The sequence below is a fragment of the Triticum aestivum genome, chromosome 7B, assembly GCF_018294505.1.
Source record: "Triticum aestivum cultivar Chinese Spring chromosome 7B, IWGSC CS RefSeq v2.1, whole genome shotgun sequence".
Classification (NCBI taxonomy): domain Eukaryota; kingdom Viridiplantae; phylum Streptophyta; class Magnoliopsida; order Poales; family Poaceae; genus Triticum; species Triticum aestivum.
In genome coordinates, this window is record NC_057813.1 from 404,431,727 (window position 1) to 404,459,257 (window position 27,531).

The 27,531-nt window shown below is 47.5% G+C and overlaps 5 protein-coding genes and 1 pseudogene across 7 annotated transcripts; 4 read left to right on the top strand and 2 right to left on the bottom strand.

Moving 5' to 3' along the window:
- The first annotated feature begins 1,135 nt into the window (after window positions 1-1,135).
- Window positions 1,136-6,732, top strand: LOC123155469 (COP9 signalosome complex subunit 3). Of its 2 annotated transcripts, none has more exons than XM_044573648.1 (11): window positions 1,136-1,455; window positions 1,590-1,711; window positions 1,793-2,039; window positions 2,118-2,175; window positions 2,261-2,350; window positions 4,617-4,679; window positions 5,365-5,454; window positions 5,663-5,821; window positions 5,903-6,024; window positions 6,313-6,385; window positions 6,468-6,732. In XM_044573648.1, the coding sequence occupies exons 1-11, from the start codon at window positions 1,268-1,270 to the stop codon at window positions 6,531-6,533; spliced, it is 1,278 nt and encodes a 425-aa protein (XP_044429583.1). In that variant the 5' UTR covers window positions 1,136-1,267; the 3' UTR covers window positions 6,534-6,732. The 2 variants fall into 2 exon arrangements, with proteins under 2 accessions (XP_044429583.1, XP_044429582.1); XM_044573647.1 differs by having other exon boundaries at window positions 1,137-1,455; window positions 6,462-6,732.
- A 2,328-nt stretch (window positions 6,733-9,060) lies between these two features.
- On the top strand, window positions 9,061-11,698 carry LOC123155470 (uncharacterized). Of its 2 annotated transcripts, XR_006477407.1 has the most exons (7): window positions 9,061-9,593; window positions 9,733-9,835; window positions 10,481-10,536; window positions 10,675-10,839; window positions 11,031-11,144; window positions 11,295-11,478; window positions 11,586-11,698. XR_006477407.1 is itself a non-coding variant. In XM_044573649.1 (6 exons), exons 1-6 carry the CDS (start codon window positions 9,075-9,077, stop codon window positions 11,394-11,396), a joined length of 1,059 nt encoding a protein of 352 aa, XP_044429584.1. In that variant the 5' UTR covers window positions 9,062-9,074; the 3' UTR covers window positions 11,397-11,698. The 2 variants fall into 2 exon arrangements, 1 of the variants encoding a protein (XP_044429584.1); XM_044573649.1 differs by having other exon boundaries at window positions 9,062-9,593; window positions 11,295-11,698.
- Window positions 11,699-13,074: 1,376 nt separating this feature from the next.
- On the top strand, window positions 13,075-15,531 carry LOC123158007 (uncharacterized; annotated as a pseudogene).
- An 84-nt stretch (window positions 15,532-15,615) lies between these two features.
- LOC123161761 (protein PLASTID MOVEMENT IMPAIRED 2-like) lies at window positions 15,616-16,902 on the bottom strand. The gene has a single exon (XM_044579557.1). It carries the CDS (start codon window positions 16,560-16,562, stop codon window positions 15,648-15,650), a length of 915 nt encoding a protein of 304 aa, XP_044435492.1. The 5' UTR covers window positions 16,563-16,902; the 3' UTR covers window positions 15,616-15,647.
- A 942-nt stretch (window positions 16,903-17,844) lies between these two features.
- On the top strand, window positions 17,845-20,647 carry LOC123161073 (uncharacterized). Its single transcript, XM_044578929.1, has 6 exons — window positions 17,845-18,491; window positions 18,617-18,725; window positions 19,456-19,511; window positions 19,662-19,826; window positions 20,023-20,139; window positions 20,250-20,647. Exons 1-6 carry the CDS (start codon window positions 17,901-17,903, stop codon window positions 20,343-20,345), a joined length of 1,134 nt encoding a protein of 377 aa, XP_044434864.1. The 5' UTR covers window positions 17,845-17,900; the 3' UTR covers window positions 20,346-20,647.
- A 3,826-nt stretch (window positions 20,648-24,473) lies between these two features.
- LOC123161409 (putative cyclin-dependent kinase F-2) lies at window positions 24,474-25,742 on the bottom strand. Its single transcript, XM_044579248.1, has one exon. It carries the CDS (start codon window positions 25,692-25,694, stop codon window positions 24,603-24,605), a length of 1,092 nt encoding a protein of 363 aa, XP_044435183.1. The 5' UTR covers window positions 25,695-25,742; the 3' UTR covers window positions 24,474-24,602.
- Between the last annotated feature and the right edge of the window lie 1,789 nt (window positions 25,743-27,531).

Sequence of the window (27,531 nt, forward strand, 5' to 3'; positions counted from 1 at the left end):
GCAGCTCAGCGGGTGCCTCGCAGACGGGACGGACACTTGCAGAAGAGGCGGGTTCCTCGATTGATAAAGTGAGGAGTGAGATGAAAAGGCAAAAAAGAGATGAGAAAAGGGAGCAGAGGAGAGACAGGAGCTATCTACCTCGCACATGGTTGTCGCTGATGACAACGTCACGAAGCCATGGATGCGTTGGGTAGATGCAAAACTAACCAGCGGCCTCAACTTCATGGGCTTATGTGGATGGGTCGGGGCATCACCAAGGTGATACCACCGTTGGTCATGCCTAGGGGTGGACTAACGAGCAGCTCGGCTCGTTAAGATCGTACTCGTTAAGCTCGTGCTCGTTAAGGCTCGGCTCGTTAAGCTCGTTAGAAAACCCTGCTCGGCTCGGCTCGTTTGAAGCTCGTTAAGCTCGCGAGCGCTCGTTAACAGATTATAATGTGTTTCGATATACAGGATGAATGTGTAGGTATGGTTTTCAAGATGAAATATGGTGAGTACAAATAGAAATGCACTAGTTTGTTGCCTCATATGTCGATTAGATTGAATTGATGGGCTGAGTTGCTACAAAAAGTTTGTACGTAAGATGAAAATATGTGTTATGTTGTTACTAACGAGCTTAACGAGCTACTCGTGAAACTCGTTAGCTCGTTCGTTAAGCTCGTTAAGTTTAGCGAGCTGGAATCTATGATTGGCTCTGTTCATTAAGAAGCGAGCTCCGAGCTTAACGAGCCGAACTATCGAGCGCTCATTAAGCTCGCGAGCTACGGGCTTTTGGTGCAGCCCTAGTCATGCCCTTATGCCCTCTTTTCGTCTCACATGTTGTGGCTGACTTGGGTATATGGACGTGGCTGACTTGTATACAAAGGACATCACATTGTTTTGTTTTTTTATCCTTAAGGACATCACATTGTTAGTACTTCAAAGAATGTTTTTCAACAAACACACTCTAGATATAGATCAAAACGTCGTTCTCTCCTCCCATCAAACGGCAGAGTCATAATCCGCGACCTCTTTTTTTTCACATGACGGGGCAGATTACATCTCCAAACTCACCGAACGGTCCAGATTCATCAGACGTAGAGGCCCCCAAGAACAAGACGCCTTTGGGCCGGTCGCGCGCCCACAAAAGCACCATCCGCCGCTCGTCCCGTCTCGTCTCGTCTCGTCTCCCCCAACCAGGCGAAAACCCGCATCGCGAACGCCACAAGACCAAACCCCCGAATCCGAGCCAAGCAGCAAGGGCAAAACCCCATCTGCGGCGGCGGCGATGGAATCGGTGGAGGCGCTCGTGGCGCACATCCAGGGCCTCTCCGGGAGCGCGGACGAGCTGGCGCAGCTCCACGGCCTCCTCAAGCAGGCCGACGGCGACGCCCTGCGCGTCCACTCCGCCGGCCTCCTGCCCTTCCTCTCCCACCTCCATCCCGGCGCCCACTCCCTCGGCTACCTCTACCTCCTGTACGCGACCCCGCACCACCTCCCCCTTCACCAAAACCCTAACCCCCTTCGAGTCCATCGCGCCGCGACGCTCCAATCTCTCCTTCGCGTCGATCGATCCCTAGCGCATCTAATCGTTCGTTCACTCTCTGCAGGGATTCTTTCGTGTCGTCGTCCGCTAATCTGAGGGCGCACGCCGGCGGGGACCTTCTTGTGACCGTGGCCGATTTCCTCACCTCTTGCTCGGCAGACCAGATACGCCTGGCGCCCGACAAATGTGTGTGTTGTGCGATTATCAAATAACTTTTCCGTTTCGTTTTGCTGTGTGCTAATCTTTCTAATCTGTTTGTTTGTGCAGTTCTGAATGTGTGTAGGGTGCTCAAGAACGAGGTCATGCAGCTCAATGCGCCGATCAGAGGGATTGCTCCGCTGCGGGCGGCCGTCCGCAAGATCCAGACATCGTCAGAGCAGCTTACCCCACTCCACGCGGAATACCTGATGCTGTGCCTGCTGGCCAAGCAGTACAAGGCTGGCCTGAGCGTCCTGGAAGACGATATATTCGAAGTTGATCAGCCCAAGGACTTGTTCCTCTACTGCTACTACGGGTCTGGATTAAGTTTGTCGAATGGCTTACAGTTTTTGAGTATGTGTTGACTTGATTACTAGTTTTCCTTCTCTTGCAGGGCGATGATATATATTGGGCTGAAGAAGTTCCGTAAAGCATTGGAGCTTCTTCACAATGTGAGGCCTTCAACTACGCGACTAGTTTTCTGGATAGCCGTTTCTCCGTTCGTGCTGTTTACCGAAGATATACTTCTTTTTTCAGGCTGTTACTGCCCCAATGTCGTCATTGAATGCAATTACTGTCGAGGCTTACAAGAAGTATGTCCTAGTTTCACTCATTCAGAGTGGACAGGTATATCATTTCTTTGCATTCTATAGTGATTTATGATGCTACTTTTAGGGAAAAGTTGCCTTATTGCGTTGGGTTTGGATCAATTAGTCTATCCTGCCTAGCTTTGATCGACGACATTGATGCTTCCTGTAGATAGATGCACATTATTAGTTGCCAAAATAAGATATAAGATGTAGTTTGTTGTCACCTGCATTTGTTGTTGGGTGAACAAGTTCGTTTCTTCCCAGCTTTAATCAGAAGAAAATCATTTTAAAATGGAATATGTAACTTAAGACCACTACCACATAGAAAATAGGAAATCAATCAAATGGAACACCTTGGAGAAGAAAGCGGATGCATTAATATCAAAGATGTGTCCTATTCATATATGCCACTTGCTAGATTAAGCTAGGTCTAAGGTAAGAATGTGAATGACATAGGGCCAAATTTGATGCTAGAATGCTAGATTAATGTAGTAACATATCATATCCCTGAAAAGAGACTACACCTGTTTCAGATTTGCTGGCGTTACAAGCTGAATGCATGGACCCCCTCCTCCTATCTTCTGTTAATGGAATAATGCGATAAACCTATTGTGATTTGATGATCATAAATTCATAATTCTTTGTTTTGTTATCCCTAGTTGGTACAAATAGGGAGCACAAATATACAAACTTTGTGAGTGAATGAAGAAAATATGGCAACATAGGCTATTGGTGCCCATATTAGTGCGTGCATATCTATGTTTTTAAGGCGGTAAGGCGAGGTGAGGCGCTGGGGGGGCGCCTCACCGCCTAAGCGCTAAAGCGTAAGGCGAGGCGACGCCTTAGACACGTGCATGTATAATATATGGCAGCCAATTAGGAGATTTAACAACTAGCATTAACTTAATAAATTGTACATACATATATAATAGATGGCCACCAATTAGGAGATTTAACAACTAACATTAACATATAAACTGTTACCAAAGCATAGGCCTCAAATCATCTTGTGTATATGACAGAACGGCGCCTTTGAAGTTCAGCTTCATCCTCCTCATCAATATATCGCTCCATAGCTTTAAACTTTCTAGTGTTTAAGGAATTGTGCATCTCTATCCTAATCTCCATGGATGCCTCGGGACACTTATCCGCATCACTGGAACCCCCAGAAAAGTGCTGCTTTAGCCTTCTCACTCCACCATGGACTATCTTGCCACACAATGTACACTGGAGTAAATCTTTCCTCTCTAAATCTGGCCAGAACCCATACTTCCAGGCTGGATCATCTGATGTAGCTCTTCTCCTAGGATCATTGGCTAGATCCATTAGAGCAGGTACACCTGGCTACTGTCAAAGAAAAAGAGAGAAGAGCCAAATCACTAGAGCAGCCAGATCAAGCACGGGGAAGGAGAGAAGCAGTGGTGGGGCTGCTGCCTTGTGGGTGGAGAAGCAGATCTGGGAAGAAACAGATGCAGATGAGGAGCGGGCAAGCACATCTAGCTACACTGCTGTGCATAAGAGAGGCAGCACCTAACAGTTAGTAGAGGAGCTGTGCATAACAGAGCAGGCAAGCATGGCAAGCTACACTGCTGGATGGAAGAAAGAGGAGAGGGGGAAAGGGGGGAGAAGAGAGGGCTGAATTCATACCTTGATGTGGTGCTGATCTGCTGGAAGAGGGTTGCGCCAGAGGAGGATGGGGAGGAGCTGCAGCCAGAGAGGAGGGGGAGGAACTGTGGCCAGAGGGAGGAGGCTGGCGGCTGCCGCAGATCTGAGGAGGAAGCCTCCGTCAATGGTCCAGAGAGGAGACAGGAGAGACCTCTCGCGTCGATTCACTCTCTCTTTCCCCTTCTCATAACTGGTCGCACCTGAACCAATGTTTCCCGCGCCTGTGTTCCCGCCCAGGTCAGTTTTCCCGCCTGCAATCTCTGTTTCCCTGCCTGACAAGCTAAGGCGTCCGATTTGGTCTGAGGCGTGCAAGGCGGCGCTAAGGCGGACGCTTCAGACGCCTTACAGCCTAAGGCGGACGCCTTACACGACTGTCTAAGGCAAGGCCGACGCCCTGAGCCTGGAGGGCGCCCTGACGCCTAGGCGTCGCCTAAGCGACGCCTTACGGACGCCTTAAAAACAGAGGTGCATATCGTAATCATTAACCGTTGTCCATCATTATTTGTTTGGAATGAAAACCAATGGCCCTCTAAGCCCTTTGCTCTACTGGTGGTTGAGATAGCTTGTTACATTTGGAATGATTTTGTTGAAGTCTGGTGCGGTATGTCAAGTTGAGATGTATTGAATTTTTGGAACAGGTTCCGTCATTCCCCAAGTACACATCTTCGACTGCTCAAAGGAATCTGAAAAATCACACTCAGGTATACTTCCTTCCTATGAGTTATAATTTCAAATGTATCCAGTGAAAAAAGGTGTTGCTCTTGCACTCACAAGTTGTTGGATGCAATGTGGTAGACTGGTAGTCATCTGCTCTCCTTAATTTCTTCATTGGCTTTGGGCGTGACAGTAGTCAAATTAAATTTAGTTCTGATGTATAATTTTTCATTGTATATTTTTTTGCCCTTCCTAGTTTATTCATTGGTTTTGGTGCCATGGTAGTCAAATTGATTCAGTTCTGATAAATTTTTATGGTGGTTATTCATGCATTATTCTATTGAATGATGTTTATTGCTTTACTCTATCAGCTACATTTGATTGATTCTTGGTACAATGTGCATTCCTTAGACTTTAAAAATGAACTGACTTAGTTTCATAGTCCTAAGACTAAGTACATGGATGTCTTGTCACCACTAGTGCCATGCTTTAATAATACGTGCCTTTGCTATAAATGATGTAATTTATCCCTTTTATTACATGATAATCCTTTTTAGCTCTTTCAGGAAGCATTAATGCTGTCTATACATGGATGTCTTGTCACCACTAGTGCCATGCTTTAATAATACGTGCCTTTGCTATAAATGATGTAATTTATCCCTTTTATTACATGATAATCCTTTTTAGCTCTTTCAGGAAGCATTAATGCTGTCTATACTGTTTAATTTTTAGATTTACGTCGATCTGTCTACATGCTATGGTACTGGTAGCTACTCTGATTTGGAGACATTCATCCAGTCAAATGCAGAGGCCTTCCAAACTGTGAGTATTTTCTCTTTCCTTCTTTGTCTAACATGCTCTACTGTTAGTCTGTTACCAGGAATACCCCCAGCTGTACCTACCTCCTTCCTTGCTGGGAACTACTTCTAGTTATTTTTCTATTTATATGCAATATACTACTAATAATCTGTCAGTAAGATTTTCATGGCACAGTAATATGCGTTGGTTTCTGATTATTTGCGTGTTTCAGGATAACAACTTTGGACTAGTGAAGCAAGTTCTTTCTTCAATGTACAAGCGAAACATCCAGAGGCTGACCCAGACCTACTTAACTCTTTCACTTGAAGACATTGCCAGCTCTGTTCAACTTAACACCCCGAAAGAAGCTGAGATGCATGTACTTAGGATGGTAGGTGTTTTTATGCAGTCTGGTGATCTTTAGCATCTACGGAAAACATTATCACACAATCTGACTATTTAATAAATTCAGATTGAAGATGGTGAGATCCATGCAACGATAAACCAGAAGGATGGCATGGTCAGCTTTAATGAAGATCCCGAGCAATATAAAAGTAGTGAGATGGTGGAGCACATCGACTCTTCTATTCAAAGGTACGTGCCTGTATGTTATATATAAGTTGTGCACGCTCCTAGATTTCTGAAATTTATCATTTTCCTTGGTACATAATTCCACTCTTTGCGTCCTATCCATAGTCTCAACTTGGAACATCACTGAGAATTCGAAATATAGTTACTTGATTGATTAATTCTATTTTAGTAGGTGGCATGTTTTTTCTATTCCAGAATTCATTCTTAGGCACATGCTGAATATGATTAAATATGGAGCAGAAACAACTAATGTTTTGTGACGGATTTAACGCTCTAACAAATATTCTTCAGGTTGATGGCTTTGTCCAAGAAGCTGACCTCAATTGATCAGAACATCTCGTGCGATCATGCATTTTTGATGAAGGTTAGCTCTTCAGGCTTGCACATGTATTTTCCCTTCTTGCCGTTGCCCTCTGTTATTTTCTAATACGTGTAAGTAGGTGCAGAGTGGAAGGGAACGTGCAAGATTCGACTACGATGACTTCGACTCGGTTCCGCACAAATATTTTTGAGATGATCAGCGCCTTAGGTGTCTCGGAAGTACTACCATCAAGCTAGCCTTGTCCTGAGGTTATTATTGGTTCGACCCGTATATTACAGCCATCGAAGTTTGAACCCTGTAATTTCTGGAATTAAAGGATGGGAGCTTTTGCTTAGGGATAATTATATTCACTCCTAGAATTTGTCCAGCAAGCTTTCATTTTGAGTACCCATTGGTGTTCTTCTACTGCTATGTGCTGCCGGTTACCTGGCTAGGCAAAGTTAGTTTTTTTTTTTTGAGTAGAAGGCAAAGTTAGTCCGTAGAACGGGACGATCACGTTGAGCCGTCAGTTGGGCTAGTAAGCGGTTGGACCGTCAGTTTGGCTAGAGCCTAAAAAGGTTGAGCCAGTAAGCGGTTGGGCCGTCAGTTTGGCTAGAGCCTAAAAAGGTTGAGCTTTTGGCTCCTTAACATAGGCCAAATTAAGGTCAGTTGGGCTGCTTATGCGTCAGGAACTGCCTGATTGAGTCCTGTTCATCTGCAACCTCCAGCCAGGAAGCGTCAGGTCGTGCTCCATCTAATCTGAGCAGCACCAAAGTTATGGAATAGCAAAACCGAGGTGAGTTTTGGCCAGTCCAAACTTCTGCACGCATACACGAGCGCTGGAGCTCAATGGCAGGGAGAGCCGTCCTTTAAATAGTCTGCAAATGTCTCTCGAGGTGTTTGGACTTTTTCGAGGTGCCGCAAATGGCCGTTTCCGTGTTCTTGCTAACTGGAGGAGGTTTGCAGGAGTTCAAACTTCTGCCACGTAGGGCTCCGGCACCCTTAGCCCACTTACCCTTTTCTTCCCCTCCATCTCTTCCCTCACCCTTGTATTTGCACCCTCCTAGCCCGACGTTGCCACCGTCCCACATGTCTTGTTGGATGTTCGCCAGCTTCTCCCACGTGCCTGCCTGCCTTCGAGCTGTGGTAACTCTGGATCCGTTCGCCAACGCCGTCCATGCCAGGCACCACACCCCAGAAGTGTTTAGCCAAATGTCATTGAGTTTTCTTTTTTGACGTTCTCGTTATTTCTTTAGAGCAAGCACGATGGTGGAATACTTGATGATGGAGGATGAGTTGTGTGATCCGTGGTTGGCTTGAATTGCTGACTTTGTTTCATAAGCAAAAGCACTCCGCACCTTATAACTCACGATCGCAATATAAGTCACTAGCCTATCAACGGTGCGCCATGTCAAACCGCCGCCATGAAGTATTGTAGTGCGATTGCACAAAAGTGGAGAGAAGGTGGCCATCCAACGCGTCGATCGTGGAGATCGTAAGTTTGCTTCTTGTTGCTCTGTATGTTGATCAATTCATTGATACATTCAGTATTGCAATTTGATAGTCATTATGTTGTATAGCCTGGATGCGTTACGTGTTGCACCACAGAATGAAAGGTTGACCATTCATGTTGATCCATGTCCAGACGCATCCACGAACGGATATTGCGTCTGATTTAAGAGACGGTGTTGGAGATGCCCTAACTTCTTGATGCCAAAGATAGTGTCATACTCCCTATCCATGTTGTAGTGTGGCCGTCACTGTTCTAGACACTATAGTGTACGGGTGTGTTGATCGATCTCAGTTCCTCACCTACTATTAAATCAGCATATATCGCAACAAAATCAAACTTGAGTGTGAAAAATTGCAAGTAGTCAAACATGATTTACATTTCAGGGTGGAGGAACAACTTTTTAAGGCTAGCTCTATTCTGCTCACGAGAAATATGCTCCTCCTTTCATCATACAACAACTGCTTCATCTCGGCTATCCGGTGGAGATACCTGGAGCTGAAGCGGCATCAATACGATGGATCAGACACTACTCAAGTTGGCAATGCATCCTATCCAATGGCTTCCTCGGAGCACACAAATTCCATCACACGCAGACCCTACTCCTATGAGTTTCTTCGAGAGACCGAGCCGACATATCTTCTTAAAATTGATGAAGTCATCACATGCGCCTCGACGGGAACGTCTCCTCCCGCTGAAATGCGCATCGTCGGAAATTCTGAAATAAATACAAAAATAATGCGAGCATCAGGACTTGAATCCTGATGGGCTGAGGACACCACTGTCCTCCTAACCATCCAACCATAGGTTGGTTCGCAAATATAAGCCTTATTAGAGATTTCAATACGGACTACATATGGATATGTATATATATTGACATATAGGCTGAGGATACCGCTTTGTATAGTATATATTGAAATCTATAAAAGGGCTTATATTTAGGAACGGAGGGAGTAGATGACTAGACTTGTTTGCAAATATTTCGACTTTATCTGATTGGACGTTTTTTCCACGAAGATTTGCTGATTCCAGCAATTTGAGGACAATTTATGTTGGCTTTTATTTAGAGACAAGAGCAAAACTAAACAAACACTTACACGATCACGTCCAAAGACAAAAAACTACGCCTTCGGACATTGAACACAAGTCGACTTTGAACACGACTAGAACTCACGTTATGTCGGAAACTTACATGCTAAGCTAGACTGAATTCTTAGGAGGAGTACTTTCCAAGAAATTCAGATGTACAGAGAGAGTTGGAGGCGCCTTCCAGGAAACTCAGATGTACCAGAGTTCGAGGAATCCTATTTAGGGCCAGCATTACCGAGCAGCCGCGATTCGATCAAACTGCAAACCTCTCGCTCGCTAGCTAAACCCTCTCCGCCGCCTCCCATGGCGACCGCCGGCTGTGCCGGCCGCTGGGCCCCGCTCGCCCTCGCTCTGCTACTCGCCGCCGTCGTCGCGCTGGCGCTCATCCCGCAGGCCGCCCTCGCCGCGTCCGGCGGCGTCATGGGCGGGCGCTCCTACTCCTCTTCCGAGCCCGACGACTCGTCCTCCTCCAACTCGTATTCGTTCTACGACTCGTCGAGTCACATATCGATCGGCGCGCCGTCGCGTCGCCGCGCGGCCAAGGACGACGACGACGACGACAACTCGGATGTGATATTCTGGATGGTGTTCGTCGGTCTCGTTTTGCTGATCGCTGCCGTTTGGTACTACTACGAGTACGAACGCCAGAGGACGACCGTGGTTAAGCTCCAGGTTCTCCCGATCTTCTTCAGTTCAGCTCAGCAATTTACCTCTCTTAATTTAATTTAATTTCAACTGGGCACTAGTCCTAGTTAATGCAAGTCAATGGAGGTCGTGACAATTTCAGGTTGCTTTTTGTTCATGATTTCAGGTTGCCTTGCTTGGCTGGGCGAAACCGTTTCAGAAGGAATTGAACGAGATCGCGGAGAGAGTACAGGCTTCCAACAAGCATTCGTACAAATTCATGTTGACTGGTAATGTGATTCCTAAGTTTTTGAGGCTCAGGGTACTTTGCTGTAGTATATGATTCCTAAGCATTGACTTCCATGGCTGCTTGTGCAATAGTTTCGGTTTGTCGTTAACTTCAAAGTTCTGCACTGGTTAACTCGTGTCTTTTGTTGTTCAAACTATCTTGATTCTGTTGTTAAGTTCACCCTCTCGTTGAAAACAATGTTCAGTGATTTCAACATATATATAGAAGAAACGGAAAGCTAGGTTGGACAACATAGAGTCATAGCTCCAGAGTATTAAGTCAATTGGCAACTCTGTATTGAATGTTGTTTTTGTTGTGGTTTCTGAATAAACATATAGATCACTCGAAGCTAGGCCATATGTTGCAGACAACTCGACAAATACTATGTAAGAGCACAGTAATATCCGAGTGGTGTTCAAGACAAGAATTATCAAATATTTATATTAGCATGCATCGAAGCTGTCCATCTTATTCGCATGACTGAATGTGACTGTAACTATTCCGGATACAGGCGCACTACGGATATACAAACTGTTTACCTTGCATCAGATTTTTACTGTCAATACATCTTGTAGAGATCTATGGCTGGTATTAATTGTTCATCTGTACTGACCTGCTTATCCCGTTCCCCTGACTCATTATGCAGAGACCATATGTTCATTGAGCCGTCACAGGGATTGCTGCGTATTTTCAAGCTTATCAGTAAGAAACATGTACTACATAACTCATCTACGGGGCTAGATGGTTCTTCTCGTTTAAGATGACCACTAGGATTTTATATGCAGCCTCCTATATTTGAACTGATCGAGTCCTGTAATGTTGCTGTCTAAATTGTTTTAGGTTAATGTGAAAAATGGAGCGGATACTTGGGAGGCGCATTTCGATAAACTTTCTATCAAGGAGAGGAGCAAATTTGATGAAGAAACACTATACAACTTGGAAGGAATCAAGCGGACGAAAGAGTACTCCAAAAAGTTAGATGGCTCCAGAAACGAATATATAGTGGTACGTTAACTTCATCCACAGTAAATTGTTTCCAGAAAAGGGGCCTTCAATGCTTCCTTTTCGACGCCAACTACTTGTTGTTTGAGACATGTTGGTTAACATAAATTTCGATGATATGGTATTCTTTTGTCACTAAAGTGAAGCTTAAGGTTTGCATAAAGGCTTTTTGTAATGATTTGCAATTCGTTCAGGTAACCATCCTAGTTGCTGCCAAGGGAGCGCTGAAGTTCCCCAAAATCAGAAGACCCGCAGATCTGAAAGCAGTAGTAGAAAAACTCAACTCTATACCTAACCGAGAAATTCGGGTATGGAAAATGTTTCTATCTTTTTTCATAATTTACACAAGTGCTGCCAGTTGTCTAATTGAGATTAGTGGATGCCAAAGCTATCCATGTCATTTTTTCCCCTAACATCGCTGATAATAATAAATTTCCTTTTTGTGCTTGCTTTATTAGGGCGTTCATGTTTTATGGACTCCTCAAGATGAGAATGACATTCTTTCCGAAGAGAAGCTTCGAGCGGATTATCCTAATCTGAGGCCTCATAATGATTACTAGGACGGCGTCCTTTTGGTGTTCTTGGATGCTATGATACAACATCTAGTCAGACTATACATGTAAAAGGATATGGTAGCTCATGGTAATTTCTGGAAGTTACGGTGCATTGAAACGAAACCATTTAGAGTCTAGGCTGCAAACACCATTCATGTGACATCACCTCTTGTATTTTGACGTTTGTTTGTGAAGCAATAGATGAACTCTTCAATATGAAAGAGGGATGCTTGCAAGAGCTTTGCAAAAACCATGGGCGACACGTCTTCCAAATTAAAATTGCTTGCCAGTTGCAAGCCACTAACTAATTGGTATGTGCATTAGTCATTACAAATTAACTATGTGCACTGGAATTTTGTATCCTTCTATTTTCGAACCATGCAGGAGAGAGTACAACATGGAAGACGGCACAAACCCATACAAAAGATGGCACGGCCCATAAAAATGATGTCCAAGATAACCTAGACTGAATAACATCAACATCATAGAGAGGTCAACTGTGAGAGCCTAAACACGAGTCAACCACAACATGACACCAGCCCAACGCCACCGAACCAGTCGCCATTGAGGCCGTAGAGAGGGAACCGTGGAGGTGACGGAGACCATCCGTAAGTGAGTAGAAGGTCATGCCCGAACATCGATGATGAAGCCAAATGACCGATGAAACGACCAATGAGCACTCGACCAATGACCAAACCCACCCATGCGCTGGATGATGAGGACATCAATACAAATGTTACACCCACAGCTCCTGCTGCTATACATACTGGACCAATTACTAGAGCTCGCGCACGCCAACTAAATTACCAGGTACTTTCGTTTCTTGGTAATGATTCTAATGTTCATGAGAATATGATGCTGCCTAAATTGGATACATTTGTTTTGCTTATAAATGAAGGGCCTAGCTTGGAGAAGGATGAACATTGGAGCAAGAACAAGCATGGAGATGATGGCATGCGCAAGGGGAACAAGAACGGAGTTACAAGTGATGATTTCAGGACTTTGAAGCCACCATAATGGGTGCATGAAGCCTTGGACGAAATATACAAGATACCACTTCATAAATTTCGTCCCGAGGCTACTCTAGGTGTTGCGTCACCTTATTATTGGGCCAGGCCCATGTAATTTCGAAATACATAAGTATAGGCTATTTTTAGAGTCCGTATGTGTGGGGAAACAAGAGATAGGGTTGATTTCGGACCCCTCCACCAAGGGCCACGAAATTCCTCCCTCTTCCTCCATATATACAGCCCTTAGGGCATCGTTTAGACTTTGGGTTTTGTTTAGATTAAAAGTTCGCCATAGCTGCAACTTCACGTACTTCGTTTGTATTCAACGATCAGACAAAGGCGTCACAGAACCCCACCTTGATCAATAAAACTTTCATCTTATATTCGCAACATCCAGATTGCAATCTCAGTTTCTTGCTTGTTCTTCGTTTGCTCGCAGGAAACAGACCCTCGTGGTCAGGTTGATCGTGCTCCAGCGTGGTCAATAACCTCTCGGAGTTGGTTTAACGATTGCTAAGGTGCGACGTCCTCGTACGTTCGTAGTCGGATCGTCAAAGTCGACTTCTACCAAAGCGATATCCATCATCTCATCGAAAGACGGGACACCTTTGCCTCTATCACTAGATATGAGCCGACGAGACGATGCTCCAAATCTAACAGCACCACACCCAGATATGGCCGAGGATGACCAGGAGGAGGGGGGCGAAGTCGGGGTCAGTGGATGTGATGGACCCTCGACGCTGCCATAGACGGAGCGTGCGGCACCACCGCGACCAGACAACCACACTGAGGTGCTAGTGATAGGGGCTACCGAACCGGCAACGAGGAGCTCTGGCATTGCATCAGACCGACACAATGTACTATGAGCAGAATGGCGCCATCACATGTGCCATCAATGATGCGAGCTTTGGCCATAGATATTTGACCAGGATAATGACCTTGTATGTTGTTGTCAAAATGGAGAGAAAGCTCGAAACTGTTATGAGATCTCGAAGAAGACGTAGGAGTCCAAAGTGTAGTCTAGACTCCAAATGAAAAATCACAGTGATTGATCTTTGGATAGTGTTTTTTAAGCCAAGAACCGTAGAACATCTACGGTACTCCCTCCATTCCTTTATCTAAAGTGTATTATTTTTAGCATCGTGACCAAAGCACATAATTATGAACTATTTAGGATGAAATTATCCTTGTCTAATTCATAGATTAGCGGCAAGTAAATCATTTAGGTTAGGAAAGGAAGAGATACATGCAACCAGGAGAGATATAGTTTCCTTTTCTTTCTCTTAGAGATACATGCAATCAGAGGATAGATATTTTTCTTTTTCTGAAGGGTCAAGATCAAAATTACGAGAAATTAGAACAAATGCACCTTACATTATGAAATTTTATAAAAGAAAAACAAATACACCTTATATAAAGAAACGGATGGAGTATTTCATAGCATAGAGAAATACTCCCTCCTTCCCATAACGTAAGAAGTTTTTTGATACTATACTAGAGTCAAAAACGTCTTACATTATGGGACAGAGGGAGTAGATCTTTGGATAGTAGAACTGATAGTGATAGAAATGAATTGAGAAAAATTCACTGTACGTCACTAAACTTGAGCCGGGTGACAATTTGGTACCACTACTTCAAAATACCCTAACTACGGTCCAAGTACTTGCGCACAGGGTTCACTTTGGTCCATTTGTACGATTCCGTGTACGCATTTGCTGACTTAGCCGAGTCAACGGCCGCCAGCTCGCTTTGACCGCCACCTGATCGATCCTAGGGTAAATACTAGTCGATCCGGGGGTGTTTTTGCAAAAATGCCATGACCATTCGCTGTCTCCCTCCCCTCACGCACCCGCTCGCTGTCTCCTCTCCTCCCGCACCCTCTCTGCTCGTCGCTGCCGGTTTGTTACCCGCTCGCCGTTGGAGTTGCCATGCCTCGGTTTGTCACCACGCAGAAGCAAGAACGTATTTAGCCTGACTGGCCGAGGGGCAAGCAGCAGTGGCTCGCGCTGCGCCTAGGCGACCTCGGCTGCGCGTCCGCCGCCGCACCGCGGGCCCATGCGCCCGTCACCGGAAGAGGAGGGAGAGGATGGACGTGGGCGGCGGAGGCAGCGGCGTCGCGCCTGCTGGGGACGTGTGGTGCACGTGCACCCCGGGGATTCCCTTCGCCGCCGAGGCATCGTCCGTGGACTGCGTTGTGGCGCGCCACCACACGGCGGCTCCGGGCCGCCGCGGGGACGGGGAGAGGCGACACCGGGAGGTTTGTACTGGCTTCTCCTTGCTTCTGCTTGATTTTCCGATGTGGAGATGGCCACTTTGTGTCTCCCCGTGCTGAAACTTTGAACGAATTTCCAACTGAATCTCCATCCTGTTCTGAACCGACTTCTGATTTCCGTTTGACAGAGGACCGCCGAGCAGCGGGCGCACAGGGTCACCATGCGGGAGCACATCGTAGGTGGTTTCAAACTATCAGGGGGTCCATGCTCAATCTTATGCTACTAGTAGCCATCATATGTAGCCCATGGTCGATAACATGAACTACGAGGTACCCCCTACCGCCCTCCACAATGTGCAGCAGATTTCAGTTTGCACACCATCATCTTGCTCAAGTCTACATTGTCTCTCAACCACATCGTTTACAGGAGCTACTCGCGCTGGAGGACAGGATTGGCTACGTAAGCACAGGGCTGCGCGAAGACGAGATCGTCTGCGGCCTTAGGGTTGGCAAAAACCTGCCGTTCGACCGCAAGCATTTCTCAACAGAGACGAAGCGGAGCTGCAGCATTTGCCAAGTTTGACGATGAACCTGCTCCTTTCGATTCAGTCCCCATGTCACATCGGCATCGGCTCTTCACAAGTTAACATGAACTTACAAATCATTGCAATTTTTCAGGAAGAGTTTGAAGCGAGTGAGGAGGTAGGGAGGTTGAGCTGCGGCCACGGCTACCATGTGCACTGCATCAAGCAGTGGCTCTCCCGGAAGAACGCCTGCCCACTTTGCAAGACCGCCGTCTCAAAACCATGAGATAGATCATAGTCCTAGATCCCTACGCCACACAGTTTCTTTTTCTCTGGTATAATACATGTATTCATGTCGCATCTGAAAGGGTGCTTGTTCTTGTATACATAGTTGTGCTTCCACAGCCCCCTCTGATGCTCTGCATATACTCATTGTTGTTGTAAAAAAAATACACAGGCACACATGCATATAGAAATGATATTGGCCTCATCGTCTTGAATTGCATCTCAGTTACAGCCTCGTGCGTTTCCCGCCGACGAGCTTCAGGCAGCTTCTTACGGCGAGCGACTGCGCCCGTGGGTGCCGCGCCAACAGTGACGGCGGCGGCGATGGCGACGGTGGCATCGTCTTCCTTCTTGACGTCGCCACCGATGAGCCTTTCACCATCGCGGCTCTTCTCGACGTGTGCGCGCGCTGTAAGCCGTCGCGCGGCCTCTGCTGCCCCGCCGCGCTCTCGTCGTCCACGACATGTAATTCAATCCCGAGCTCCCTCTCGATCGCCTCGGCGCGCATGCTCATCTCCTTCTCGCCGGCCCGCCGCACCTCCACCCACGCCTCGGCCGCCGCCACCTTCTTGTCAGCGACCGCGCGGACCACCTCGGCGCGGCCGGTCAGGTACTCGTACTCGAACCTCGGGAGCGTCACGTTCCCGGACCTCCGCGGCGCCATGGACGCCCTCTCCACCGCCGTGCCATCGACGGCGGCCCTCAGCCTCCCCGTCACCGTGGCCTCCGACGCCCTCGCCGCCTCCAGCTCCCTGATCGAGCCCCTGATCCTCTGCTCGGCGGCGGCGATCTCGGCGTCCACGCTGTCCGCGTCGTCCAGGACGCACTGGCCCTCCTGCTCCATCAGCGCCTTCTCCTTCTCTGCCGCCTCGGTCTCCTCCTCCAGCTGCCGCAGCGTCGCCTCCAGGTCGGCGAGGATCTCGCCGTCCATCTCGTCGACGGCCGTGACGGCGCCCAGCCGGCACTTGGCGTCGCGCAGCGCGGCCTCCAGCTGCCGCACCTGCGCTCCGGCCTTCTTCTTCTGCTCCTCCAGCCGGCCGATCTCCTCGGCGAGGCGCGCCGCCTCCGTGCGCGTGCGCTCCATGGACGCCGTGAACTGGAGGCTCTCTCCTTTGGTGGACTCGAGCTCCGCCCGCGCCATGTCCAGCTTGGCCTCCGTCGCCTGCAGAGACGGCGTGCTGTCGTGTCCCTCGTCCTTGACCTCCGAGTCCGAGGAGTGACCGAAGCCGTGGCGGAGCCGTCTGTCGTCGGAGCTCGCCGCCGTGAGCCACGCTTCGAGCTCACTCGACACGCTCTGGCTCTGGGACCAAGCCTACCTTGACGACCTTGGGCAGCGTGGCTCGCCGCCGGGGCTTCCCGCGGCGCCGCACGTCGATGCTCTGGCTCTGTCTCTGGCCGAAGATGCTCATGCCGTCGCCCACCGACACCGACTCGTGGCCGCCGCCATAGCCCCGCACCGTCCAGATCCTCGCGCCCTCCATTGCCGCCATAATTTGCTCGGAGCAATGGAAGCCAGTCAGGCTAAATACGTTCTTGCTTCTGCGTGGTGACAAACCGGGGCATGGCAACTCCAACGGCGAGCGGGTAACAAACCAGCAGCGAGCGGTTGCGTGAGGAGAGGGAGACAGCGAATGGTCATGGCGTTTTTGCAAAAACACCCCCGGATCGATTAGTATTCACCCTAGGATCGATCAGGTGGCAGTCAAAGCGAGCTGGCGGCCGTTGATTCAGCCAAGTCAGCAAATACGTACACGAAATCGTACAAATGGACCAAAGTGAACCCTGCGCGCAAGTACTTAGACCGTAGTTAGGGTATTTTAAAGTAGTGGTACCAAACTGTCACCCGGTTCAAGTTTAATGACGTACAGTGAACTTTTCTCAAATGAATTTCATAGCATAGAGAAAGCAGGGTACACTCAAGGACGAGTGAACCAGATTTTGTATTTAGTTTTCAAAATACTACTCGTAAGATTTTGGTCGATCAACGGTAGATGTTTTAGTTGGAAAGAAGCCACATCCCTTTCTTTCCTGATCCAGCTTCAAAATTTTAGGCGACTTTATCTGACTAGTCAATGTGTACGTGCAATGCACGTTAATTTTAAAGTATATTAAGTGCATATGGATATTATTTACGTGTTATTATGTGATTATCATTATTTTTGGCATGAAATTAACTGCATGCTAAATGTATTGAGCGCTTGACATTGAAGCAGTTTAGGTCGTTGGATTGACATGATTTGATGGTCGAGATTAATTGGATCTGCCCCATTTGAGTCTTTTTATATTGGTATAGATAGATACATTGAAGTTGCCATTATCTTTTTTTATAAACACAGCGTTTCCTTTTATGTCCGCATGAATTGTGTTTCTGTTGTACTTATATATACTAGTTGCGATTTCCTTTTTATTGCGCGGACTTTATATTCTCCAGTTGATCTCCAAAGCCCTCCGCTCTAAACCCTCGGCTCGTTCGCTCCCAATGGCGGCGATCGCCACCCATGTGCACCATCCACCGGCAGCCCTCTCACGCTGCGGGCCGCCGTCCAACCCCTTCCTCCGCTTCGCCCCCTCGCCGTCCGTGTTCCTCCGGTCCCGCGCCGCGGCGACGCCTCCGCTGGCCCACATCGGCGCGCGCGGCAAGGATGACGACCCCATCTCCTACCCGGAGCCCCGTAACAGCTCTCTCGGTCTCTCCCCCCTGCTCGTCGCCGTGGCAGCGGCGGCGACCCCGCAGGCCGCGCTGGCCTTGTCCGGCGGCTCCTGCGGCGGGTGTGACGACTCCTCCAGTTCGTCGTCCTCCTCCTCTTCCTCTTCCTCGTCCTCGTCCTGCGATGACTCCACTACCGACTCCATAGATTGGTCATCCACGTCCTTCTCCTCTAAGCCGAAGAAGAAGGAGGGGGCCGAGGCGACTCACGAGTCAGTCGGCACGCCGGCGGCTCCTCCGTTTGGCTTGAGCTCTGACCAGTGGTTCTGGGGCACCTTCGCCTTGGGATCCGCCGGCGTCGTTGCCTTATTCGTCGCCTTGCAGAAACTGCTGGGCGAGAAGACCGCCGTTGTTAAGTTCCAGGTTCGATCTCTCCTGATTTCGTGATCCAAATGCAGTTCAGCTAAGGACCTTAGTTCCTTGATCACTGATTACTTACCGCTACATATATGTAATTACATATTTCATTGGAATTGCTCGTGATTCAGGTTGCGCTGCGTGATACGGCGATGGTAAAATCACTCCAAAAGGATCTGAATTCCATTGCTGAGAGGGTGGAGGGTTCGAACCGATGGTGGTACAAGTTCATATTGACCGGTAAGCCGCCAGCTCTGAATTAATGCGTTTTTATGCTTCAGTGCCTCGTTGACGTATGTCTCCACTTTGTTATAATATAGTCAGGCCATGCTATTGATCTCTAAGGTTCGTCCTGTTCAATGGCCTCCATGTTCGCTGTTTTAGTTGCATGCCTCCTTTGTTTAGTTTATGCTTTTGAAATACCACTTTAAATTTGAATTTTATTCTCTCCTCAAAAGTAGAGTGTCTAATCAATCATAGTATATGTAAAAATATGTATAGGAAAAGTAGCAATGTAACCAGTCAGGTGTCTCTGGTTATGAAGTGCAGTGGCAAATTGGAACTGAATTTAAATGGATCATTAAAAACAAGAAATCTGGATGTCTACTTAATTTATTGCAAATAGGTTGGTGATAAACATGTATTTGTTTTGACGAGATGAACATCTATTTTTCTGTGCATATATAGATATACGTCATTTAAAAATTGCCAAATGTTAGCATTCACTGAAACTAAGCTTATTTATATTCAGAATAAGGGACATAGGAGGTATAGAATGTCTAGATACCGATTAGTGAACACAAATGTTGTTCAAGCACTTGAAGACATAGTAATGGATATCAGAACATAATGCTACAAAGTTGCCCATCAATACTAAGCTTATTTACATACCTTCTCTTGTAGATATCGGAAGATTAGCATTAATACTACTACTTTGTTTGGTCTATTCTGACGATTCACCATTTTGCAGAGACCATGTTTTCCTTACGCCGTCACCAGCATTGCTGCATCTCTTCATGCTTATCAGTAAGAAAGCATACAAGTTCTTAAAATCTTTGTTGACACTTTTATATACATGCGGCTGCTTCTTGTTGCGATGACGATTTATATGAGGTATGCACGTAACCCTGCAGAGTAAATCACTAAATCCTGCAATTTCCATTCCATCTAATTTAGGTTGTCACGACAAACATGGAGGGTTCTTGGAAGGAGCATTTTGACAGGATTTCTGCAGAGGAGAGGAGCAAATTTGATGAAGAAACACTTTCAAACTCGGACGGGGTCAAACAAAAGAAAACCTACTCCATGAAAACAGATGGCAGCAGAAACGAGTACATAGTGGTATGTTCCACAGAAAATTCTTCCATTTTTTTTTGTTATCCTGTATTTAGTTCTAAGTATGTTCTGTCACATGTTGGTTCTGTGATTCTTACGAACTGAAGCTTTCCTTTTTCTTTTCGGGTGAAACATGGATGTGTCACACTTGTGATGATCTGAGAGTTTTTTGTTTTGTTTTGATGATTTCCGAACTCTCCAGGTAACCATTCTCGTTGCTGCTAATGGAACAATAAACCTCCCCGTGGCTATCAAAAGCCCTGCAGATCTGGAAGCAGTAGTGGCAAGGCTTAACTCTATGCCTGCAAGTGAACTAAGGGTATGCAGGCCGCTTCTTTTCTGTTCAATAAATTAGCGAATTGATCTATGAGTTCATCTGAGATGATATATCTTAGTTTGCTGCTTTGCTAACTGGTCACACTATTTCAGGGTGTTCGAGTCATGTGGACCCCTCAAGATGCGGATGACGTTCTCTCGGAAGAGAGGATGCGGAAGGATTACCCATACCTGAAGCCCCTTGCGTGATGACGAGCAGACAGAGTTCTGCTGCTCATCGTGCCCTTGGATGGGGGGTGACGGTGGCCCTTTTCTAGTTATAAGAACACAAGCAAGTGATAGGTTAACATAGGTGATGGAGTAATGGTCATGCACTCATACTACCGAGTATGGATCGCAATGTTAGGCTTTTTGTTTCTGTTTTTAACAATGATGCCGTTCTGAAAAGGATTCTCCCCAAATTTTGGGCACCTAGGGATGCCTATGAGTTGGCTAGCCATGTTTCACGTTGTTGAGCAAAAATGACACTGAGAGCATATTTCCTATCCTATAATGACAAAACGTATCTTTTATCCCAAAAAGCGTTAAAAAAATTAGGGGATTAAACTTGTTTTTCATTTAGCATTATCCCCTAAAGTTAATCCCTCAAATCAACTTGACCTCACATGGAGAAGCCTCTTTGCATCTCATCATCTTCCTCATTCTTCCTTCTTCTTTCATTCATGTGGCCAATATGTCCATGAACTAGCTAGGGCCTAGGATAGATGATCCACAAAAGTAATTTGATAAAGGCTTATTGAACGTGCATGCGCATGCGAAGTACTTCCTCCGTTCCTAAATATAAGTCTTTGTAGAGATTTTACTATGAACTACATACGGATGTATATAAATGCATTTTAAGTGTGGATTCATTCATTTTGTTCCGTATCTAGTCCACCTAGTGGAATCTCTACAAAGACTTACATTTAGGAACGGAGGGAGTAGTCAAGAAGGTAGGTGAAATTCTTCCTTCACCAGTCACGTTTTGGGCACTTCTTCTGAATGGGTTCTTCTCATCTTCCTTCTCCTAGTGACATGCTGGTGTGGTCTCAAACGAAACGAATCATCGGAATCGCTGCCAACGGTCATATTTCTCTGTGCATAAAAGATGTAGGTGATGTTTCTCCTCTGTAGGAGCTAGTCCGCTCGTTTTGTTGCTCTGCTTGTGTCGGTGACGACAGGGAGGAGAGCCACCTGGCCAGGAACGCCAGGGAGAAGCGCCACCGTGGTCGTAAATGACAAGGAAGATGAAAAAAACTAAAAAAAAAACTTCACTGGAATCTCGTCGGAGATGGTGAGGGGAAGGAGGCAGTGCTGAGGGGAGGCGCCACGAGCGGAGGGGTGGGTCGGGGCGGCCGGCAGCAGGGTGTGTAGTAGTGGGTGTGGGCGGCACAATCATCTCCCTACTTATTCTGAGAGTTGCCCTGGTTGGAGGAAATATAGGCTACAGGGCTGCTTTACAAGTGATGCAAACTTATATTTTAAGGAGTTAGACATCCAGGGGATCCGCTAGCTACGGCATTAATTCCGTAAGCGAAAAAATTTCCTCTCAAATATAGCTTTAAGGGGATCTACTAGAGATGCCCTAAGAACAATGTGCTACTGCATGGATAGATTCTAAAATGGCTAGCACACCAAGCCTGAGCACTCGCAGCCCATGGGTCTCCACCAATCTTTACTTGTGCCTGAGGGCCCGTTGACTAATCTGACGATGGACTTTGTCGAGGGGCTGCCAAAATCAGATGGCTTTGACGTCATGATGGTGGTGGAACACTTCACCAAGTTTGTGCATTTTGCACCACTTTGTCAACCGTTCACGACATACCAGGCGGCGCACGCGTTCTAGTATGGCATCATCAAGCTACACGATGTTTCGAAATCAATTGTCTTGGATTGTCACCGCATCTTCAGCAGTCACATGTGGCGTGAGATGCTCGTTGCTGTGGGGATCAAAGTGCAGGACTCGACTTCCTATCACCCACAAATCGACGACTAGAGCAAGGAAGTGAACTAGTGTCTGGAGATGAACCTCCGATGCACCAACCAGAATGTGCCGTCAAGTGGAGAAGATGGCTTCCGATGGCAGAACTTTGATACGACTCCACCTTCCACTCCTCACTCAAGTGTTCCCCCTTCACAGCAGTCTACGACACGGAGTCGAATATGGGTGAATCACCTCTGTGGCCGGATAGTGCTACACTAGCCATTGACGCCATGGACTAGCCAAGGCACACAACTCGCCACCACAAGCAACTACATCAAGCACAAGCTCGCACCAAGCTCAAGGCCAATTGGCACCACATGGAGTGGCAGTTCATCGTGGTTGTAACTGTACGCCCAAGACTCCGTCGCTAATCGCCCGTGCTCTTTGGGCCTTTCAAGGTGCAACAGCGCATTGGCCACCTCGCTTACAAGCTTGAGTTCTTGGACAACAGACTCATCCACACTATCTTCTACGTCTCGCAATTGAAGCCATTCTCGCACTGGTTGTTCGTGAGATGAAAACCCTTTGTCTCCGTTTGCAGGGGCAATTCCTGAGAGAAGTGCTACAGCCCTTGTTTTGGTCATCTACACTCCCGTTTTCGATGAGCTACCACTCATAGTGGACATGATGGCGCGCAAGCTCACACCGGAGTCCATTCTTGAGCCCTAGATGATGAAATGGAGCCAAGGACCAGTGGTCTAGCTCAGAATGCAGTGGTCATTGCTACCGGTCGACGCCGCTACTTGGAAGGACTACAATATCTAGCGCCACCATTTACCAACTATGGACATCTGGTCAGGGGCGGGCGTCTAAAGGGGGGAGAATGTCACACCTGCACCTATTGGTGTAGTTGACTAAAGATGTTGGTGCATGACAAGGGGCCGTGGGCCCGTGATCTAAGACATAGCCTAGTGACGATGAGCTATTTTTGACTGTGTGTGTTTTTTACATTTATAAAGAGGATGTAATTAATCAACTGGGAGAGATATCAATGAAGTAATTGTTTTTATTCCTCGTTCCTGGCTCTTCTTTCTCTTCTATCCTGCTATCAACGCCTTTCATGCGATTTGATTTCCCTTTCCACCAAATCAGGCCTTCATAAAGCACTGAAGACCACATGCAGGGCCGGTCCTGAGATTTTGGGGGCCCGGGGCGAAACAAGAACTCGGGGCCTCTTAATATATGTATCAAATTTCTTTTTGTTGAGAATATATGTATCAAATTGTGACCCCAAACTCATAAATTTGAATAATATCTATCCCTAATTGTGTCCCATCAAGCAACTATTAATGGTCATATTTCAACAAAATGAAGAGGCGATATTGATCATCATTTATAAATATTGTTCATTTTATAATTAATCGCTTCATCAAAATAAATATTTCTCAGATTCTCCCCAATCGGCTGGTTATATTTCATCCAAGCATCAAGCGGAAGGATCAAAGGGCACCCCGACACATAAATCTAAATAACTAATATGTATTGCTAAACTGTGTCCAATCAATCAATTGTCAATGGCCATATTGCAACAACAAATTAGTAATATTGAACGTTTTACTCAAATAAATATTTATCGGTCATCACGGCAAAACGGAGTGCATATGCTATGTGCCATGCCTTTGATTCTCTCTAATCTTCTGGTTATATTTCTTCCAATCTTGAGCGGGAAGGATCAAAGACAATCACCTTGAACCGATTTGCGGTGGCAGTGAACGCGATGCTGATGTGGTTTATCGGGGTTGAGAGCTGGCAAATCTGCAATGGGGTGTCCTCAACAGGGAGTTGTGGCATGTCAGCGTGGGGTTAGGCGTTCGATCGGTGAACACCAGAAAAATGAGGCGGCGGCGCATGACTGGAGCGAGGATCAAGCGCCTAACCTAGTAGGGTACGCATAGATTGATTTTTTAGGGGTCGCAGAATCACATGCATCGATCACGCCGTGATGCGACTTTCACGTGCGTAATGTGCTTCCCTCGATCAGGGCTCTACTACGTACCTGCTTAGTTTTGGACGAGGCCCTTCTCCATGATATTACTGGGCTGCACAACACGACCTGGGGGGCCCCTCAGCTTCGGGGGCCCGGGGAGGCCGCCCCCTCTGCCCCCCCTCAGGGCCGGGCCTGACCACATGCCCCTACATGTGGACTAAAGGTTGCGGGTTGGGTGGCGCATAGTTGCCCGCTGCCAGCGGCGCCCCAAAGCAAGAGAAACCAGCCGCCAAATTAAAGCCGGCCAAATCTCCCGTCGCCGAGGACGAAGCACCAGGAGGCGGAGCGCTAGGATGGTTTTCGGCGTATGACGATGAGATTAACGAAGACGAATGCTAAGACAATATACAAGTATATTTCCTAAGCTAATTAAATAAAACATCTCGTAAATACTGATTACACTGTGATAATTATCTTTAAAAAAATACATTTTTGCAGAAGAGCGCGCAGCACAAGAAAAAAAAAGACACAGCATGTGGAGTGCCTAAAATTAATTCTAAATCTCCGGTAGGACTCCAACCATGCACGACTTGAAGAAACCAGCAAAGCCACGTCGTTGTTTGCCGAACCAAGGCTTCTGAAGCGCCTCCGCTGCGGTAAGCCGCTTCTCCGGGTTGCTCTCCAGCAGCCCGCTGAGCACCTCGAACCCGGCCGACGACAACTTGCGACTGGGAAACTTTTGCCGAAGGCGGCTGACGCCCCCCTTCCCCGGCAGCTTCGACTTCTGATCTGCCGCTAGCCCCGAGTATCCAGACCACTCCTTGATCCCCTCCGTGCCGACGATGCCAAACACTTTAGCCATGATCTCTATGTCCGACTCGCCGTCGAACATGGAGGCGCCGGTGCCCGAGAGGAGGTCGGCCATTATGCATCCCAGCCCCCACGTGTCCACGCGATCGTCGTACTCGCGCGAGTGCAGCAGGAGCTCCGGCGCGCTGTACGGCGTCAGAATAATCACCTCCGGCTGCTTCTTTCCCCGCCCTTTCGTGGACATCCCGAAACCGCCGATCTTGTAGACTATGCGGTTGTCCTTGACCTCGCCGCGAACATCGGCTTCCACGGCCCCCTTCTTGGGCCTCTGCGTCCTGTCCTCTGTGCCGTCGTCGAGGAGCACGTTCTCCGGCTTGATGTCGAGGTGCAGGATGTCCACGCCGTGCACGGCCTTCACCCCCTCCACGAGCTGCTTCATGATCCGGCGCACCTCGTCCTCGGAGAACGCCCGACGAAGACGGACCCGGCGCTGCATGTAGCCGCGTAGGTTGAGGCGCCCGACGTAGTCCATCACGATGAAGGAGTCGCCGGTCTCGGAGCATGCGTCAGCGTAGGTCCGGCGATGCTGCACGATCGAGGGGATGCTGCGGCAGGCTCCCAGGCACATGGCCTCCCGCATGACCTCCGGTAGGCCGGAGATAATGAAGCCGTCGTCGCCGCTCCCGCTGAGCCGCTTGACGGCGACGATCAGGTTGTCCTGGGTGTCCCACGCCTTGAACACTTCCCCGTTGATGCCCGCTCCCAGCTTCTCGAGCCGCTCGTACCGCGCCATGGTGGCAGGCCAGGCGGCCTCTTTCTTTCCGGCGGAAGCTGCCATGGCGTCCGTGCCGGTGCACGCAGATTCGATCGCCAGGAGGCAAGTAACAAGTTTAGGCAGGGAGGTGGAGATACAACGAGTTGAAGTATATATATGTACATCCACGTTGGGAAAAAAATGTTTTTTCTAGGATACCGACTGCGGGCGGTACTGGGCTCGAACCCACACTCCGACTCGGCGTCAAGGCCGATCCATATTGCTGATTAATTTGATCAACTCTATTACGCAATTCTCAATTAAAAAAGGGCAACGCTATCCTAAAAAACAAAAAGCAACGCTACGCATTGGCTGGCGGATCTTAACCGCCTCGCGAGCCATTGGATGACCGTCAGATTCAGCTGTCAGCTTTGCAACAAAGATGATGTTGCGCTCGTTTGCAACGGAGTTCATGTTGCAGAACTTATGCGACAGAGGTATTATTGCTTCTTTTTTTTCTTGACGACAGAGGTATCGTTGCAGAATTTTTTTATCATCACTTACTTTTACTAGTAGAATGTCCGTGCGTTGCTACGGGCTCGTAACATGATCATGATACAAGAATTTCATGGAGTAAATTGAAATGGCTGATTTTAATAACAAACACACAAAGAAGATGGTATCTTGATTAATATATTTTCAGACTTTAAGCCTTTCGTAAACAATGTTTAAGACTTAACAGTGTAAAATTTTCATACACAAATCGTATGTATATTTCAAATTGCCAAAACATATTACTCATAACAGATAAAAACCTACAATAACTCAAGATATCCTCTTAGTATCTTTGCTGTAAAATCATCTAGGCTCTTCATTGACAGGAGAGACACTGAAGTTATGCCTATTATCTAACAATACAATACACATAAAAAAGAGCACATCAGGCAGTGTGCATCAAAACTACATATGTAAACTGGAACCAAAGATGCCAAAGCTCACAGTACTTAACATTGTGTGTGGTGTGCCGAACTGATAGAAAGCATACAATTTCTGGTAAACATCTTGGTTGATTTCCTCAAGCCGATTGGCATCGGAACTGTTTTGATCACGAGTTACCTCACTGCATCCAGCTTGGAGGACCAGATAATCATCGTTGCTCTGTCTCCTTGTGTTTCTTCTAGGGCTACTAGCTTGAGAAGTGGCACTGAACTTATGCATCACAGTTGTAGCACTGTTATTTAGAAACAAACTAACCAATGTTAGTGTTAGAATAAAACTCTAATGCCAGATCATAGATGACACACCGAGGCATGATATTTGTTAACGAGGTTCGCCGATATGGCTACATTCCGGGTGTTGGGGAACGCGGTAATTTCAAAAAAAATTCCTACGATCACGCAAGATCTATCTATGTGATGCATAGAAACGAGAGGGGAGAGTGTGTCCATGTACCCTCCTAGACCGAAAGCGGAAGCATTTAGTTGACGCGGTTGATGTAGTCGAACTTCTTCGCGATCCAACCGATCCAAGCACCGAACGTACGGCACGTCCGCGTTCAGCACACGTTCAGCTCGGGGACGTCCCTCGTACTCTTGATCCAGTTGAGGAAGAGGGAGTGTTTCGTCAACACGACGGCGTGGTGACGGTGATGGTGAAGTTACCGGCGCAGGGCTTCGCCTAAGCACTACGACGATATGACCGAGGTGTGTAACTATGGAGGGGGGCACCGCACACGGCTAAACAATGTCAACTTGTGTGTCCTAGGGTGCCCCCCTCCCCACGTATATAAAGGAGGGAGGAGGGGGGCCGGCCGGCCTCTCTAGGCACGCCAAGGGGGGAGAAGTCCTCCTCCTAGTGGGAGTAGGACCCCCCCTTTCCTAGTCCCACTAGGAATAGAAGGAAGAGGGGAAAAGGAGAAAGG